Consider the following 20538-nt stretch of genomic DNA (forward strand, 5'->3'; position numbering starts at 1 on the left):
GCACCGACATCTGCTTCGGAGCCTTCCCTTTCGGTGGGGCCGGGGATTCCTGTTTCCTCGGAGCGGGAGATCTCGGTCCTCCCCGGGAGGGGAGCCTTCGAGGTGATGAGGAGTGTACTAGCCCCCGAGCTGAGTCAACAGTCGGTCCCTTTAGCTCCTCTCTCTTCAGTGCCTGTAGATATCTCTTCCCACTCTCTTGCTCCTGGACCCAGAGATCCATCGCCCCAGGTTTCCCCATTGGGAATACCTTCCTCTTCCGAGGTTTCTCCTGATCCTTCAGGGGAACCCCCGCGTAAGAGGACTTGCAAGAGGAAGCATTTAGACTCCCCTTGAGTCTACGACATCAGATACCGACTTAGATGAGTTGGAGGGGTCCCCAAGATCCCCCTCTGAGGATGTCTCCTTTTCAGACATTCTTGAGCTCCTGAAACAGAGGGGGAACTGGCCCTCCATTAACCCCTCCGAGGATGAGTCGGTATACCTGGAAGCTTTTGGATCTTGACCCTCCACCTCCTGGGTTTCTCCGCCTTTCGACCCCCTCATGGACATGATAGCTCGAAAGGCGTGCGCATCTCCTGATTCTGTGGAACCAGTCCCCAGGAGGCCTTCTAAATTTATCACGGCCCCCACTGAAAAACAGTTTCTCACCAAAGGTGTCCCGGTTGATGCCATGGTGGTGGTGGCCGCCACCAAAAAGGAACTTGCAGATCCTTCAGTCGTCCATCCTCCTAACAAGGAGTCTAGGACCATGGACAGGTATGGTAAGCGGATGTTTTCCTCAGCGACCTTTGCTATGCGTTCTCTGAATTATCTATGTCACTTCGCTCGACTTCAGAGAGATATCCTCAAGGAATTGGGTGAGGTGGTACAGGATCCGTCAGCTGCTGGGGCTCAAGAGAAGATTGCCTCTCAGCTGGGAATCCTAAATTCCATAACTAACGCCTCCATGCGGCTCATTTCTTATGCAGCTGATGGAGCGAGTAGAGCTGCAGGCACAGGAGTGGCTCTCAGATGTCAGTCCTGGATGCGACTTTGCAATTTTGCAGACCCCTTTAAGGCGTCCTTCACAAACTCTTCCTTCGATGGGACAACTTTGTTTGGACCTCAGGTGAAGGACACTTTGACCAGGTGCGAGCAAGACGGCAAGACTCTTTCTGCCGTAGGAGTCCGTTTCTCCACCCCTTCAAGGCCTTACCCCAAAGTTCAGAAGGGAGGGAAAATGTGGTTCCGAAAATCTCAAGGAGTCACGCCTGACGCACGTGGTCAGTTTACCCCCGAGGCAGAGGGGGTAATAACAACAGACGCCGCCCTAGGGGCAGAGGGGGTTCGCGGAACCAGGGCAGCAGAGAGCCTCTCTCTGACCAGCCCTTCCAGCATCCCTGAGGTGTTGCCCGACTGCCCACCCTTGGAGGCAGTCGGGAGATTGTCACTGTACCCAGAAGCCTGGCTTTCCCTTTCTCAAGACAAATGGGTACAGTCGATCATATCCGAGGGTTACAAAATACCTTTCGAGAAAAGCCCCTTCCCTCAAAAAGGATCCTCTCCAGATGTTCCACCCGATCTAAGGGAAATTGCAAAGCTAGAGGTTTCAAAACTTCTAGAGAAAAGGGCCATCCAGCCAGTTCCAGCAGGCCATTTAGAATCCGGAATCTACTCAAGGTTCTTTTTGGTCCCCAAAAAGATGGGAGACTGGAGACCAATATTAGACCTCAGCAGACTAAAAAATTCCGTCAAAAAGACGAGTTTTCAGATGGTCACACTTCAATCGATTTTGCCCTTTCTGGACAAAGACAACTGGATGTGCTCTATAGACCTTCAGGATGCGTACTATCACATAAAAATCCACAGACGCTCCAGAAGGTTTCTCCGCTTTCGGCTGGGGACCAGTCATTTTCAATTCAGAGCCCTGCCCTTTGGTCTCACCACAGCCCCCAGAGTGTTCACCAAATGCATGGCAGTGGTCACGGCTCACCTGAGACGTCAGGGATTCCAGGTGTTTCCGTACCTAGACGACTGGCTCCTCACAGCCACCACCAGGCATCAACTTCTCCAGGCCAGGGATTACACTCTACGTCTCTGCAGCCAGTTAGGGATTTCTGTCAACTTCGAAAAGTCTTCCTTATCGCCTTGCCAATCTATTACCTTTATAGGCGCAGATCTAGACACTACTCTGATGTCAGCAAATCTAACAAATCAAAGAATCCTGGATATCCAGAATCATGTTCGGATCATCCTATTCAGCAAAAAGGTACAAGCCAGGTTGGTCCTGAAAGTGTTAGGCCTAATGGCAGCTGCCATCACACTTCTTCCTCTGGCCCGCTTTTACATGCATCTCCTACAGTGGATGTTGTTTACCCAATGGTCCTTCCAGCAGTTGCCCATGCGTCACAAGATCCTTGTCACACAGATCTGCAAGAGCCACCTATCCTGGTGGATTTCTTCCCCCCTAGTCCATCAGGGCAGACCATTTGTCCCCCTGGCAGCCACGGTCACTTCGGATGCCTCCCTGATCGGGTGGGGGGGGCATTATCAGGGCAGGATGGTCCATGGCACGTGGCAACCATTCGAATACCACCTGCATATAAATGTCATAGAGATGAGAGCCGTGCTTTTAACGTTGCAAGCCCTCAACGACTTTCTTCCTTTAGGAACTATCGCAGTTCACACGGACAACATGTCCGTAGTATGGTATATCAACAAACAGGGCGGGACCAAGTCCTATCCTCTGTGTCGAGAAGCTCTCAGACTTTGGCAATGGGCGATCTCCTCTCAGCGGTTTCTGATAGCAACGCATATCCCCGGGAAAACCAACATCATAGCGGACAGGTTGAGCAGAGCTATACTCATGCCTCACAAGTGGTCTCTCAAACAATCAATAGCGGAAGAGATTTTTCAGAAGTGGGGCCCTCCTTGCTGCGACCTTTTTGCTACACCCCAAAACAGCAAATACCCAGACTTCTTCTCTCTCTTTCCACTTCCAGGCCATCCCCCCAGAGACGCTGTAACGCAGGATTGGCCCCGGGGACTTCTTTATGCTTTTCCCCCTTTTCCGTTGATTCCTCAAGTGCTTCAGAAAGCTACCGACTTGAGAGCCAAGCTGATTCTCATTGCTCCTTACTGGCCTCGACAAATTTGGTTCCCGTTCCTTCATCGACATCTCGTAGTGCAGCCTTGGCATCTGGACCCAGTTCCAGATCTTCTGACCCACCAGTCGGGTCAACTGCACCGGTCCATTCGTTCCCTCAACCTCACTGCTTGGTTGCTCCACTTCCTTCCTTAGCCAAGCTTTCTATGATCTCTAATCCCGTTAGGGATATCATAGTAGCTTCTCTAAAGTCCTCTACCAGAAGGATTTACTCTAGCAAATGGCAACGGTTTTCCTTTTGGGCAAGGTCTAAGAACATAGATCCATTTACTGCCCCTATTCAGTCAGTTTTGGACTTCCTAGCTGAAATTTTTCACTCTGGTGGTTCTTCTTCCACAGTTAAAGTCCAGCTGGCAGCAATCTCGAATTTTCATGTCGGATTTGCAGACCAGAACATTGTCTCACAAACTTTGCAAAGCCTTTCTCAGAGGGATCTTCCTACTTAAACCCCCTGTTAGGGATCCTCCACCGCAGTGGGATCTAAATTTAGTACTGGCATCCTTAATACTTCCCCCTTTTGAACCGGCTGCTACATGCTCGTTAAAATTTCTCTTTTGGAAGACACTCTTTCTAGTCGCTATTACTTCGGCTAGAAGGGTGTCTGAACTTCATGCTCTCTGTGTTCGTCCCCCTTACTTGGTCTTCCACAAGGATAGAGTATCTTTGAGAACTAATCCGTCCTTTTTGCCCAAGGTTGCTTCTAAGACAAATTTGAACCAATCTATTGATCTTCCAGTATTTTTTCCCAATTATTCTGACAGGGCGGAACAAAAATTGCATTGCCTAGATGATCATCGCCAACTCAGATATTACTTGGACAGAACAAAGCAATCTAGAAAGTCTGATCAGCTTTTTCTTTCTTATGCTGAAAATAAGAAAGGTCTCCCTGTTTCTAAGGTGACCTTATCCAGATGGCTGTCTTCCACTATTTCTTATATTTATCAGCTTGGGGGCAAACAGCTGATCTCAATACCAAAAGCACATTCTACCAGAGGCCTAGCCACATCTACGGCCTTTCAGGCTAGACTACCCTTGGACACTATTTATGCAGCAGCCACTTGGGCCACTCCTCATACCTTCGTCTCACATTACAAATTGGATTTGGCCTCCAGGGACAGGGCGAGTTTTGGTTCCACAGTTCTCAAGAGTCTCTTCCATTGAGCCACCCAGGATAGAGGTGCTAGGGACGCGGTCCCATCCAGCAAGAATGAAGGCAAGATTGACAACTTAACATTTAGAAGTTATGTACCTACCATAACGTTCCATGTTAGTTGTCTTCTCTCGCCTTCTTTCTTGCGTCCCTCCCTCCTGTCCCCCTAGCCTGGACAGACCTTGAACTATCCTCTTCTCTGGGAGATTTCTCCCTTGGACACCAGTTAGCTCTGCACTTAGTTACCTGGGTTCCCCTTACATTTTTTTTCTCAGGTTAGTTGTTGTTCTTTCCTTGGGGAAGATAGTAGGTATTTTTTCCTCTAGCTACCAAACGAGATCTGGGTAATCTCCGCCTTGCATCATGGGATATGGGGCTGCCTCGAGCTGGTGGAAGTGACTCTTGAGCTTAGCAAGTGCCGACTCGGAGCCAAGGATCGGCTCCGAACCCATCCAGCAAGAAAGAAGGCGAGAGAAGACAACTAACATGGAACGTTATGGTAGGTACATAACTTCTAATTCAGTTCCTTTGTACCAATTCACTTTGACTGATGTGAGGGAGCAAACTCGTATCTTTATTTTGGCATCTGTGCATAAGATACATCAGTAAACTTGATTTCACCACACCAAGACAGTGCTAATATTTTTGCACTTTATTCTGAGTGACAGTACCGGTACACACAGCATATGTAAATGTAGATAGTATGGTAACAGCAGCAGAGATCTGAAACAACTCCCTTGAGTTGCCTTATTTATATATATATATATTCTATTTGATAACCAGGGTAGGTGTCTGTTGCAAAGACACTTTTCAGTCACTACCCAGGCACAAAGGGATAATAAGAAAAAGATGCTCTGATTCAGTTTAGTAGTAGAGGAAAATGTATACAGATCAGTATAATATAACAATTACATAAATAATATTAGCTGAACTAATTAGCAATATAATATGTATGTGTAATGAAGATTATTGATAAAAATACATGATGATTCTTTGTAACTGTCATTGTGTAGTAGCGCCCCATTTTTCACAGTATGACGCATCACACTACAGTTCATTTTAAGAGTCTATGGTACATGTTTACACTTGTGTTGAGAGGTAGACTGACTTTTAAGTGGGATATCCTTAAGGGGGTGATTCTGTAAAGGTGTAGATATTCTTGGGAAAGGTGACACTAGTATGTTTGTAACTTGCCCTTTGTCCATACAGCACCTGTGTTCTGATTCATTGTGTAGGTGGTCCCCAGTGATATTTGTAATAATGCAGAGATATTCCTGTTCCCATTATTTGACTATTTCGTCTTACTAGCAGGTAAGCGAAAATGACTGAAAGAATGAATTAAGTAGCTCACAGTGTCTTTCTCCAAATACATATTTAGCTGATTAATTTCAAAGTCGGTCCACTATTGGTTGGTAGACTCTTATTATGAAGAAATGTTTTCATTAGTTCACATGACACCTGCCTGCAGTGGCAATCTTCTAATGCCTTGTAATGATTTCTTTGTAAAAACACAGAGCACGTTTATGGGTTAAGAGGATAAAAAAGGCAGTAGGTTCCCATGTTTTTCAACCTCCCAACTTTTGAGAACAAGCAGGGAAGTAGCATAATAGGATAATAGTAGTAGAACTGTAAGGCTGCTTTTAAGTGTCTGAACTCTTGTAGCACAATTGATTCGGTTTTATTTTGTGACCCAATGGTCCAATTTGTACCACTGAAAAAATGTATCACACATGATTCTGTTTTATACTATAGTGTAATGTTCTACTTTGTGTAACTGAGTATGCCACATCATTCAGTACAACAGCTTTATCAACTAGCAGTGTCAAACTGTGACCAGTAGACTGCACATTTTTTCAGCTGTAAAAAATTTACTTTGAAAATTAATTCATGCCTCTGAACTGTCCATATTTTTCCTTAATAGTTCTCATAAAATATATGGTTTTCTGGCAAATCATAGAGGAATGCAGTCCTTAATGATGTACAGTTGAGTTTCAGCCATCACATTATTCAGAAGATGCATGTTAACACAAAATCTATTATTTTAGCAACTTTCTAAGTTTGTAATCACAGTATTTCAAATTTGTCCCTGTTCTTGGGCCTTTGTCCTCCAATTATTTTGGTTTTGTCCAGACTTCTTATGATGTGAAGATGATCATTTTTGCTATTTTGACTTTGGCTAATATATGATATACTTCCTGGGGTAATCTTAGGATCATGTGAATCATTTGTGAATTTGAAGTGGTTATGAGTTTTGTCTGTACATCAAAAGGTGTGAGATAAAATAAGTGCTATAAATGGTACTTAATCTAACAAGATTAGGTGAAGAAGCAGGCTTTTAAGTAAATCGAACTGTTAAGCTTTTAGCCTCGTAGGATTTTTATTAAAATGGTAATGACTACATTTATGGCATATAAGCAGTGCTCATGAAGTTTCAAGATATTTATAACCAAAGCTCAACCTGTTTATAAGTGTTTTGACATTAGAACTGAATGGGCATGGTAAGTTTGCAATGTATTGGTGATTATTTATCAGTTATATTTCGAATGTAAATAAGCTGACCTCAAAGGGTGAACCCTTAAATGTGATTTAAGGCCATTGTAATGGATGCCAAAGGGAATTGTTTGGCATCTTATGAAGTTAAGCTGAACAAAGTGCTGACAGTGCTTGGTGTCTCTGTTGTATGCTTTCCAGTATATGGAGAGTTTGTGAAAATCTAGAGAAAATTTTAAATTTTGAAGTTTCTTGAATGTAATTATATTGTCATAAAGACTTTGAATAAATTGACTTTCATCATTATAAGAACAGTGTCTTCACTGAAATACTGATTGTAATTTTTAAATTCTTTTTACTTTTCACAGCATATTTACATTTGCTTGTCATGTTTTTAAACTTGATTAAAAATGCTGAAGAATGTAAGACTGCTTATAGGTATCACATCCCACGTTTGTTAGGAATGAATGAGTTAAGGTAATAGATGGTACATTGTCATCATTTTAAAAAGATTAACCTTGGGTTTTTGTTTTCCTTATCAAAAAATTCTTAAAAACTTTCACTTTGCTTAAAGTTAAATATTGGAATTATTGCAGTCATTTTTTGCAGTTGTTTGGTTATTGAAGACTTGGTGATAGACTGCTAGGCAGATATGTTGGACAAACAGAAAAAATAATGTTTCTTCCAAATGTTTTCTACAGAAGACATAGAAGTGCGTTTCTTTGAAGGTTCATGGGAAGCAAAAGGGACATTTTCACAGGCAGATGTCCACAGACAAGTGGCAATTGTATTCAAGACACCAGCATACTATGATCTCAAGATAAAGGCTCCTGTGAAGGTTCAAATGCAGCTGCGTCGTCCTTCTGATAAAGAAGTGAGCGAACCAATGGAATTCCAGTACTTACCTGTAATTGAAGGTAATACTACACAACTTTTAGATGCAACTCTGCCCTTAGAGAAAAGTGGTTGTCATTTTTTTATGCTGATATATTGTTTTTTTTTTTTTTCTTGTACTTATGGCATTTTCTTTGTTTTGTCTCCTTGGGTTTTAGAGAGCTTAAGTGTCCTACACCTCAAAAGACATACTATAGCAAATTGAGTACCCACTGAATTGTCCGTAGCTAATAATGTGGTGTGTGTGTGTGTGGGGGGGGGTATATGTGTGTGTGTGTGTATGTGTGTATATATATATATATATATATATATGGGTTCATGTCTATGGATCGACAACTTACTATATCGACATCCACTTCACCGACATCTAAAATAATCGACACCGCAAATCACGGACTTTTAACAGGTAAGAGAATTAAATTTCGCTAATCATGCCTACCATGTTTTAGTAAGTATGGCAGTGTTATGCATGTCTGGTAGGCATGATTAGAGAAATTTAATTCTCTTACCTGTTAAAAGTCCGTGATTTGCGGTGTCGATTATTTTAGATGTCGGTGAAGTGGATGTCGATATAGTAAGTTTTCGATCCATAGACATGAACCCATATATATATATATATATATATATATATATATGTGTGTGTATACATACCACACATGCATGTGTTTATAGTTTATGATAGGATGACATCCTATCCATGTTTTGTTTTTCTGCCTTGAACCCTATGGGTTTCCGGATAAACTTCAGCTCCTCTGGGATACTCTGATAACACTGGCACTTGGAGAATTACCAAGTAAATTAAAAGGAGTGGTTTTGTAGATGTTCTTCGTGTTTCACTGTTGCAGTCATCACACTTGGATTATTTGCCTCCAGGTAGCCCTCAGTCAGCCCGAATACCAGAGTCTTGGAATTTCTGCGTCGGATGCTGTCGCCTCATCCATGACGTCAGGGGTATAAAACATGCAGCTGATGCTGTTAAATCAGCTTTTCTTGCCGCGCGGGAGCCCGAAGCAGAAGCAGTTTGCAAGTCCCGGTCGGCAGCTACCTGAAATTTTTGTTTTTCAAGTTGCAAACCTGAAGTCTTCTGCAGCTAAGTACCCCGTTTGGGGATCCTTTTTTCTTGCTCTAACAGATGTCAGAAAAAGTTAATTGTTTTGCCTGTGGAAAGCAAATACCTCACAGAGATTTTCATTCTTACTGCGTCACCTGTTTAAACCCAGACCATGACGTCCCTCGCTGTCTGTTTTGTGCCTTGTTCAATGCCTGAACTGTTCATCACCTGTCTATTTTTGTCTCTAAATTCTTTCGCTCTTGTTCTCCGTATTCCTAAATGGCTTCATTAAGCCATCAGACTACCGTTCTTCCAAAAAAACGCAAAGATAAAGATACAGACTGCATAGGTCCAGAACTGCCAATGACACTTCCATTAAGCTAGTCGCCAGTCCGCCGGTACTCAGTGAGGCGCTTTCACAGCCCCTGTTACCTGCTTCTATTGATTGGCAGGCCTCAACTAAGACCCATTCGGAGTCTGGTATGCCGTGAGATGCTTCTTCAACTATGGAACCTGCAGATGTCTCTACCTTGGATGGGTCCGGAGCCGCTGTGCAGGCACCGGCTTCTGAGGGTGTATTCATACTTTCTGATGTTCGTATCAAACCAACTACTTCGTTAATGACTAAATCTGTAAAAGTGGTGAGCGCTTTCGTGGCACCAGCCTCTTCATCAGACAATAAAAGAAGAGTAAAAAACAGCATTTATACCAAGATTTTCATTGCTATCAACTACCCAATTAATAGTTGATGACAATGAAAATCTTGGTATAAATGCTGTGTTTTACTCTTCTTTGATTGTCTGATGAAGTGGCTGGTGCCACGAAAGCACTCACCTCTTTTACTAATAAAGCTGTTATTCTATACAGCTGTGGCTGCTTCCTCCTGCTTTGTTTTTTACTGTTCATTTCATTGTTGTTGGAGGTAACTCTTGCCAGCACCGTTTGGTTTTTACTGTGAATGACTAAATCTACCGAATTTCTCAGGCCCAGAGTTCACACTACGCCTAGGAAACAGACGACCAAAGCACATTCTCAAGCTCCCATGCCACAGAACCAAATGCTTAGAATGGCTGAATACCTTATTACTTTAATTAGGGGAAGCCAGCCTTCCCCCTCTAAAAGACAAAGAATTGATTTTCCTTCTAATTCTTCAGACCATGAGTCTGATGACTCTGACCCCTGTGATTACCAGGACACCCTTATCTACCTATGAGGACTCAGATGCAGAGGATTCAATTCCCTCAGCCCCCCCCCCCGAGGACCTTTCTTTCGGTGAAACCTTGCATATATACCCTAAAAGAGCATTTCCACTGGAAGTGCCAGGACTACCCACAGTCCAAAAAGAGACTCTGGGAATTTTTAGACTTGCCTCAGCATAGGCCTCTAGCTATTCCCAGTGTCCGGGATATTGTAGATGATGTCTTCATGGAATCCAGCCTTGCCACTGATACTTTACCACCTGCTCCTAGAAGACTGATACTACAGAGTACCTGACTCACAGATTTCTCTTTAAAAATCCCACTGCGGATCCAGAGACCATTTCCCAGGGACCTAAAGGTATTAAGGCTTCTACAGCCAAAAAACCCCTACCCCTTTGGACAGAGATCCTAGGGCTCTAGACAGATGGGGTAAGAGGGTATATAACTCTGCAACTCCTGCCATCAGGGCTTTAAATTGTCAGTTTCACATATTGAAGTGCCAGCAGCATATTATTGATCTAATTAAACAAAAAATGTTGTTGATTTCTGATTGTGCAGAAAATAAGGACTTGCAAGACTTAATGCATTCTGCAAACCAAGTTGGTAAACATATTTTGCAGTGTGGTTTTGATGCCTTAGAAGCATCTTGCAGGGCCGCTGTCACTGGGTCTGTTCTAAGAAGGCATGCTTGGCTGAAGGAAGAAATCTTGCCAGCCCATGTCAAGGCCAAATTACTTGATGCTCCATTAAACCAGGAATGTTTGTTTGGCTCTAAAGCAGAAGTTGTTCTTAAAAAGATGGAGGAAAAAGCTAAATCCATGCAGACTGTTAACGATTTCTTACAGGTACAGCCCACCTAGATTCAGTAGGCATTGGCCTTCAAAAAACTAGTCCTTTCCAGTCCCTTCCAGACCTTCTCAGCCCAAACCCAAGGGCAGCAGACCAGAATGACTACAGTCTCAGGGTATGCACAGATCTAAACAATGGAGTGCTCCCTCTTCTAAAACTAGGAGTGGTAAGCCCCCCCCCCCCATGGAAAATATTCACAATGACTTGTCCTTAATCCTTCCCAGACATGCCCAAGTACTTGCAACCCTAGGAGGAAAACTCACCCTGCATGCAGAAAACTGGGAGTATATTACCCAAGACCGATGGGAAACATTGTATCCCAGGGATACAGATTCTATTTCCACTCTCTGCCAACCCCAAGCAGATTGCCAGACCTTCCTCCAAACCAGTGGACAGAGGCCCAAAAGCAATTACTTTCTCTTCTCAGTATCAGGGCTATTCAACTTGTGCCAACAGAGCAATGGGGACAGGATTTCTACTCCAGGCTGTTCCTGGTGCTCAGGAAAGAGAACTCTCGGCGCCCTATTCTGGATCTATCAACCTTAAACACCTTCCTGGTTGTACCAAAATTCAAAATACTTACACTCCAGCAGCTCCTTCCTATGCTAGCCAAGGATTCCTGGCTAGTCACCCATCTGTACATCCCTATAAGGGAATCTTGCAGGAAATGTCTATATTTCAGGACAGGCTCTATGCACCAGTTCTCTGCACTTCCCTTTGGCTTATCTACTGCGCCCAGGGTATTCACAAAGTGCCTGGCTTTAGCCATTGTTTACTGCAGGCAGAGACATATTCAAATGTACCCATACTTGGACGATTGCTTGATTCAGGTGGACAGTCAGGAATTGCTACTTCAGCACCTGACATTTATAAAGAGACTCCTAACGTCTTTGGGGTATACCATCAACGAAAGTAAATCACATCTGGTACCCAGCCAAAAGATTGTATTCCTGGGAGCAAGCTTGAACACAACTTCCCAGATGGCATTCCTCACTCCAGAAAAGCAGGTTTATTTGACAACTTATTTCAAACTACTGGCCACCCAAACCCAGCTATCTACAAGAGAAATACTGCAAGACCTAGGGTTCATGGCCTCATGTATTCTACTGATTCCATATGCAAGACTGCATATGAGGAAACTTCAGTGGTACTTAAAAAGTCTCTGGTGTCAACATTCCCAGGACCTTGAAACAGTGATTCCTATCATTCCTTGCCTAAGAACAGAGTTCCTTTGGTGGGCAGAGGCTTGCAACCACAACAAGGGACTCCCTTTCTCACAACACCCCACCTTCCAAATTCTGACAACAGATGCATCGGACTATGCATGGGGGGCTCACAAGGCAGGCAAATGCATTCAAGTTAAATGGAGCCCAGGAGAAATTCACTTGTATATCAGTCAAAAAAAATGTTAGCTGTACAGAATGCACTGACAGCCTTAAAATACCTTATCCTGCCAGGACAACTCCTGATAAAGACAGACAGCACCACAGTTATGTGGTACATAAACAAGCAGGGAGGAACTCACTCCTACCCACTCTGCAGGTTAGCCATGGCTCAGTGGGACACAGCCTTAAGCAACCAAGTGCACCTGCAAGCTCAATTCCTGCCAGGCAAGCAAAATTCATTGGCAGATGACATAAACAGAAATCTAATGAACCCACACAAGTGGAAAATGGAACCAAACTCCTTCAAACTTCTAATACACACGTGGGTAACACCAGAGGTGGACCTCTCTGCATCCGCCCCCCCAAAACCATCAACTAAACAAATTTTGCACCAGAATTTCCCACAGCCAAGTTTGGAAAGTGGATGCTCTGTCCTTCACATGGGAAAACCTCTCAATCTATGGCTTTCCCCCTCTGCCCCTCCTTCCAAAGGTACTCCTCAAGATCAAGCTGGACAGGCCAAGGATGATCCTTGTTGCACCAGAGTGGCCACACCAGCACTGGTACCCACTCCTATGCAGTCTGACAGCAGTGCCACCCTGGCACCTACATCGAGACCCCCCCTGTCTGCTGTCCCAGCAGGGGGGACAGATTTTGCTTCCTCAGCTGCAAGCCCTGAACCTGGCAGCCTGGCTCATTCCCTGAATACATCACTGGCACCCCTCAACAAACAGGTGCTGGATGTTATCCTTGAGGCCAGGAGGCCCAGTACTAGGAAATCCTGTTAGAAAAGTGGAATAGATACTGTTCTTGGAGCCAGTCTCAAGGGAGAAGGACACAGCCGTGCCCTTCTTGCCTCAAATCTTAATAAATTACCTAACAGAGTTGCTCCACAAAGGCCTATCCTTCTCATCAATTAAGATTCATGCCTCTGCCATCTCAGCTCATTACAGTACTGAGCCACTCCTCTTCTCTCACCCTCTGATCAAACAGTTCTTGAAAGGAGCTAATAGTTTAAGACCCCGAACAAGAGCTCCCACTCCTGCCTGGGCTCTTAACTTTGTACTAGAGAAGCTCACACTTCCCCCTACAGCAGAGTTAAAATTCCTCTCTTGGAAAACTGCCTTTACTGCTAGCCATCACTTCAGGAAGAAGAGTGTCTGAGTTACAGGCCCTTATGGCTGTGGAACCCTTCGTTGTCTTCCATGCAGACAAGGTTTCCCTCAGGACTAACCCATCATTTATGCCCAAGGTAGTATCCAGTGTGGCTTTAAACCAATCCGTCTGCCAACCTTTTTCCCTAATCCCCAGAATAAAGGGGAAAGGATCCTGCACTCCTTGGATGTGCACAGACAGCTCAGGTTCTACCTTGACAGGACTAAACCTTTCAGAAACTCTGACCAGCTGCTAGTCAGCTTTGCTACAGGGGCAGAGAGGGCAAGGCTATTTCGAAACAAACCATTTCTAAATGGATAGCACACTGCATTCATTTCTGCTGCAAACACCATGGAAAACTTACCCCAGAGGGGATCAAGCCTCATTCCACTGGGGCTAACTCAACCTCTGCAGCTTTTCTCAGGGGAGTCCCTACCAGAAAGAAGCTGCAACCTGGAGTTCTGTACGCACCTTCACCACGCATTACCACTTACCTATCTTTTCTAAATCTAGAGCTGGATTTGCCACAGCAGTCTTACAAGGCCTGCTAGCCAACCCTACTACTTCTTGACTGCGTGCACCCTTCCTCAGCTTTGGGAATCAACCCAAGTGTGAAGACTGCAACAGTGAAACATGAAGAACATAGTACAGTTGTGTACACTTACCATAAAGGTCGATGTTCGAGTGTATTCACTGTTGCAGTCCTGGTTACCCTCCTTTCAGCCCACTGTCTTTCTGTGCTTTCTACCTATTCTCTATTTTTGGCCATATCTTATGGAAAGGTATTTACTTTTTATTGGAGTGTTCCACACCATTTGATTGCTTCCTATTTTGGAGTCTCCTGATATCTGGGGCAAGAAAAACTGATGTAATGGCGTCGGCTGCATGTTTTGTACCCCTGCCGACCTGACGTCATGGATGAGGCAACAGCATCCGACACAGAAATCCCATGGCTTTGGTATTCGGGCCGACTGAGGGCTACTTGCAGGCAGATAACATAGTGTGGTGACTGTAGCAGTGAATACACTTAAACATCTACATTTATGGTAAGTGTACACAACTATACTTTTTTATGCCACTGGTCTTTTGTAGTATGTTAGTAAAAATAGTCATAATAGAGCATATCCAAAGTGAAGTGGTCCTGTGTCTGTTAGATATGGAACAATATGAACTTTTTAAGGAAAGATCTTCCCTTTTGAATCTCATGCTGTTCCTTGAAGAGGTGACAACAGCAATTCTGAAGGGCAGACAGCACTTACTACTTATTTTTATTTGCTATTCCAGATAAGAGAATAATTGACAAATTAAAAGCACTAAATATCGAACCATACATAACCAATGTTTTATTCAATGAATTAATGGCTCCTGGTATATCAAGGGGTTACCAGTAGTGTTCCACGGGGCTGTGTACTGTGGCCATTAGAGTTTGGATTGTTCTCAGCTATAAAAGTCAAACTTGGATCATGAGTAACCAAATGTTTTCAACAAAACACTGCTTTATTGGCATATGGGTGCCACAGACAGGCAGCAGTAGGAACTCTGAACTTTGATAGACTACCAGATGGAGGATAGTAGGACACTACTACCCGTATGTCAGTAAGGCAGTGTGTTCTATGAACATCTGCTGTGACAGGTAAGTAGGACTTGGGCAACAATACTTTGCTGCAAAATGAATACTTCATTAAAAGATGCCAGAATTTCCCAAGATGGTCTATGTACAGTCCTCATGCAGAAGTAGTTAGTTTTCCATTAATGCCATGCCTGTGGGCTTTGAGATATCCTGGCACCACATGGCTGATGCCATGGTGTTGGAGCAAGATTCTTTGGTTTATATTGTTCCTTTTCTTCTTTAAAATCATTGCAAAGTCAGTTTTAAAATAAGGGACAAATTGCAACACATCTGTAAGACAATTTGGCTAGTACAGTAACTACTAGCCAAATATTTACTTCAAAGACTCCTATTAAAATTGGTGAGAAATGTAACCTGAAAGTGAGAGAGCACATCATTAGCATACCTTCTCACCTCTACCCCATGAATGTAGTAAGCATAAAGGTAGCCAACCGATGCCCTATTACTCTGCATTGCAAGAGCCTATGATCGGTTGCTCTTGGCAACAGATCAGTGTTTTTCTGCAATATCCAGATGTTCTCCGTGTTTCAGTGTTGCAGTCATTACATTTGGGGTAATCTGCTGGCAGGTTGCCCTCAGTCGGTCTGAATAACAAGGCTTGGGACCTGCGTCGGTTGCTGTCTCTTCCATGATGTCAGGGGTATAAAACGTGCAGCCGACGCCATTTTAATCAGTCTTTCTTGCCGCACGGTGCCCGAAGCAGAAGCAGTTCGCAAGTGCTGGTCGGCAGACTCCCGAAATTTTCGTTTTCAAGTTTCAGAACCGAAGTCCTCAAACTAAAACCAAGTACCCCGTTGGGGAAACTTTTTTCTTGCTCCTTACCGATGTCAGTAAAAGTTAATAATTGTATTACTTGTGGGAAGCAAATACCTCATAAGGATTTTCATTTGTACTGTATTCCTTGCCTAGGCCCTGATCACAACATGCCTTGCTGTCGGTTTTGTGCTAAATTTAACCAACACACTATTAAGTGTCGGGATATTTTTGCCTCGAAATACTTTGGTTCAAGATTTAACTGTCCAGAAATGTCGTTGGGTAGCAGTCCAACTACCGGAATTCACAAAAAAACGCAAGGAAAAAGACAGACAGACCGTCGAGGTCCAAAACCGACGACGAAGCTTCACTTAAGCCAGTTGCCTAATCGCTGGTACTCAGTGAGGTACTTTCGCAGCCCCTGATGTCCGCTACTTTTGAGTCCCAGGCCTCTACCAACAACCATTTGGAGTTCGGTATGCCACGAGATTCTGCAAGTATTGAACCCACGGATGTCTCTCCCTTGGATGTCTGGAGCCACTGAGCAGGCACTGGCTTCTGAGGGTGTTTTCAGGCCTGAACATTTGTATATTAAACCGAAGCATTCATCAAAAACAAGGCCAAAACCTACTTTTTTGTCTAAAAAATCGACGCATGAGCCACGTGCTCAGCCCCTATGCCTAAAAAACAAATGATCAAAATGGATGAGGATTTAATTACCTTGATCAGGGGTTCCCAACCATCCCCTGCTAAGAGGCCTAGGCAAGGCACTGATTATGAATCCTTCAGATCAGGTTTCCATTTCTTCTGATTTCTCTTCTGATCAGGAATTTTCTATCCCACCTTATGAGGACTCTGATGCAGAGGAATCCATCCCGTCTGCTTCTCCTCCTGAGGATTTCTCTTTTGGAGAGACTTTGCATACTTTAAAGGAACATTTTAATTGGGAGAGTCAGGACTTCTCAGAATCCAAAAAGAGGCTTAAGGATTTTCTTCTTCTTCCTCAGCATAGGCCTTTGGCTATACCTCCTGTATTAGACATTGTTAGTGATGTTTTCTCAGGATCAAGCATGGCTCCTGATTCCCTGCCTCCAGCTCCTAGTAAGCCAGACAGCTATTACAGGGTTGCTGACTCCCACAAATTTATTTTCAAAAATCCTACTGCTGACCCTGAAACTATTTCTCAGGGTCCCAAGGGTGTTAAGGCTTCTACAGCCAAGAATCCTACCCCTTCAGATAGAGACTCCAGGGCGCTGGATAGATGGGGTAAGAAGGTTTATACGTCTGCAACCTTGGCAATCAGGGCTTTAAACTGCCAGTTTCATATGCTTAAATATCAACAGCATGTTATGGGCTTACTGAAACAGAAAATGATGTTGATTTCTGATTGTGTGGGAAATAGAGTTACAGGATTTATTGCATTCAGCAGAACAGGTTGGAAAGCATACTTTGCAATGTGGTTTTGATTCCTTGGAGGCCTCTTGCAGGGCCGCCGTAACTGGATCTGTGATAAGAAGGCATGCTTGGCTCAAGGAGCAAAATCTGCCTGATCATGTTAAAGCTAAATTGTTGCATGCTCCTTTACAGCAGAACAGTCTGTTTGGTATTAAGGCAGAAGAGGTTTTAAAAGAGATGGACGACAAAGCTAAATCTATGCAAACTGTAAAAGATTTCTTGCAAGTGCAGCCACCCAGGTTCAGTAGATACTGGCCTACTAAGAATTGGTCTTTTCCAGTGTCCAACAGAGCCACTCAGGCCAAACCCAGATGCTCCAAAGGCTCCAGGTTCCTGTCACAAGGATCTTACAGGACAAAACAATGGGGTGCCTCCACCTCCAAATCAGGAGGTAGCAAAGCACCACCCTACAGTAAACAGTCTTAATGACTTTCCTCTGCCATCTCCAAGCACTTATCTTTTGGCAGCCCCTTTGGGGGGGAAACTAGCACTTCATGTTCAAAATTGACATCTAATTACCCAGGACAAGTGGGTCTTAAATATATAGTATCCCAGGGGTACAGATTTCATTTCCACACGTTGCCAATTCCAAACAGATGGCCAGATCTGCCGCCAAATCAGTGGGCAGAGGCCCAGAAGCAAGTCATGTCCCTCATGGATATGGGGGCTATTCAACCAGTACCAGAAAAGGAAAAACAACAAGGATTTTATTCAAGAATTTTCCTGGTACCCAGAAAACACAAATCATGGCGTCCAATTCTGGACTTATCCATTCTAAATACTTTCCTGGACATTCCAAAATTCAAAATGCTGACTTTACAGCAGCTACTGCCTATGCCAGGTAAGAATGCCTGGTTGGTAACTCCAGACTTAAGAGGCATACCTGCATATCCCAATCTGGGAATCTTGCAGAAGATACCTCCACTTCAAAACAGGCTGTTTGCATTACCAGTTCTCTGCACTGCCCTTTGGCTTATCTACTGCGCCCAGGGTCTTCACAAAGTGCCTAGCACCAGTAATTGCATTTTGCAGACCAAGAAACATTCAAATTTATCCATATCTGGACGATTGTCTCATTCAAGCAGAGGACAAGGACACTCTTCTTCAGCATCTTGCGTTTGTAAAAAGGCTTCGAGCATGCCTAGGGTACACCATAAACGAAAAGAAATCACAACTGGTACCCTCTCAAATAATTACATTCCTGGGTGCAAGCTTGAATACAACGGCCCAGATGGCTTACTTCACGCCAGACAAATTCAATTGACAACATACTTCAAACAAGTGGCAACAAAAACCCATCTATCTGCAAGACAAATTCTGCAGGCTTTGGGGTTGATGGCATCCTGCATTCTACTAATTCCATATGCAAGACTGCGTATGAGGAAACTTCAATGGTACCTAAAAAGCTTATGGACTCAACATTGTCACAGTCTGGAAACAATGATTCCTCTCATCCCCTGCCTGCAACAGGAGTTCCTTTGGTGGGCAGAGGCATGTCACCAAAACAAGGGATTGTCATTCATTCTACCCCCTGCCACCCAAACCCTGACTACAGACACATCAGACTATGCTTGTGGGACCCATCTGGCAGGGAGATGCATTCAGGGCAAATAGAGCCCAAGTCAAATGCATCTACATATCAACCAGAAAGAAATGCTAGCTGTACAGAATGCTCTGACAGCCTTCAAGGACTTCCTTCATCCAGGACAACTACTGATAAAGACGGACAACACAGTTATGTGGTACATAAACAAGACTAAGCCATGGCCTTGTGGAACACAGCCTTGACTTACCAAATACATCTTCAAGCTCAATTCCTGCCAGGAAAGCAAAATACTCTGGCAGACGACCTAAGCAGAAACCTTATGGGCCCATCAGCATGTTGACACGAAAATGAGGGAGCCCAGACATAGATCTATTTGCCTCTCCCCAAAACTATCAGTTGGACAAATTCTGCACAAGAACTCATCACAAAAAAGCATGGAAAGTGGATGCTCTATCCTTCAGCTGGAAAAACCTATCAGTCTATGCCTTTCCCCCTCTGCCTCTACTCTCCAAGGTCTTACTAAATGTCAGACAGGAAAAACCAAAAATTATTCTGATTGCGTCAGACTGGCCTCACCAACACTGGTACCCACTTCTAAAGAATATGTCACACCTTCCTCCGTGGTACTTGCCTCAAACACCTCATCTATTGTCTCAGCAGAACTATCAGATTCTGCACACTCAGCTCCAAACTCTGAATCTTGCAGCATGGCTAATCAACTAATTTCACCAATCACATCTCTCAGTAAACCTGTGATGGATGTCATTTTGGAGGGTAGAAGACCTAGTACTAGAAAATCTTATGCTGATAAATGGAAGAGATTCTGTGCTTGGAACCAAGCACAAGGAATAGACACAGCAAAGCCCGATATTCCTCAGATTTTGCAATATTTAACTGAGATGCTTCACAAGGGCCTATCTTTTTCTTCAATAAAAATCCATGCCTCTGCCATCTTGGCTCATTACAACACAGAGCCTCCTCTTTTTTTCTCATCCCCTGCTAAAGCAGTACTTCAGAGGGGTCAAAAATCTAAGGCCTCCGAGGAGAGCACCAACCCCTGCATGGGACCTCAATTTTGTGCTGGATAAACTCACCCTACCTCCTTTTGAACCAGCTGCTACTGCGGATATAAAATTTCTTTCTTGGAAGACCGCCTTTCTTTTAGCAGTCACTTCAGCTAGAAGGGTTTCAGAACTACAGGCCGTCATGGCAGTGTGGAGCCTTTCATTATCTTTTACCCGGACCAGGTAGCCCTCAGGGCCAATCCTCCTTTTATGCCTAAGGTGGTATCCATTGTGGCTCTTAACCAGACCATTCACCTGCCAACTTTTTCACAAATCCGCAGAACAAGGGGAGCGGATTCTGCTTTCATTGGATGTACACAGACAGCTAAGATTCTACTTAAACAGGACAAAATCTCTAAGAAAGTCTGAGCAACTACTGGTGGCATTTGCTGCAGGAACAGAGGGGAAGGCTATATCAAAGCAGACTATTTCAAAATGGATAAGCCATTGTATTTGTTTCTGCTACTTGCACCATGGTAACCCTGTGCCCAAGGGGATCAGAATCACATTCCACCAGGGCTGCTTCTACTTCTGCAGCCTCTCTCAGAGGGGTTCCTACCAGAGACCATCTAGAAGCTGCTACTTGAAGCTCAGTGCATACATTCACAAAGCATTGCCATTTACCTCTCTCTTTTTAAATCCAGGGCAGGCTTTGCCATGGCAGTCCTGCAGGGCATTATAGCTGCTCCTAATGCTGTTTAATTCCATCCTGCCATACATTGTTTTGGGGATTCTACCCAAATGTAATGACTGCAACAATGAAACACGAAGA

At 44.0% G+C, this 20538-nt stretch overlaps 1 protein-coding gene across 2 annotated transcripts in view; it reads left to right on the top strand.

The window, feature by feature from the left end:
* The window catches only part of LOC122804127 (putative transcription factor p65 homolog), a 2378992-nt gene that overhangs the window by 1727630 nt on the left and 630824 nt on the right, over positions 1-20538 (top strand). For both annotated transcript variants that reach the window (XM_044073775.1, XM_044073774.1), the window contains one exon: positions 7487-7702. In XM_044073775.1, coding sequence (XP_043929710.1) covers positions 7487-7702 — 216 coding nt within the window. The remainder of the gene's footprint in view (positions 1-7486; positions 7703-20538) is intronic.

Source organism: Protopterus annectens, chromosome 6.part0, assembly GCF_019279795.1.
Source record: "Protopterus annectens isolate FY-2018-M chromosome 6.part0, PAN1.0, whole genome shotgun sequence".
NCBI classification, from domain to species: domain Eukaryota; kingdom Metazoa; phylum Chordata; order Ceratodontiformes; family Protopteridae; genus Protopterus; species Protopterus annectens.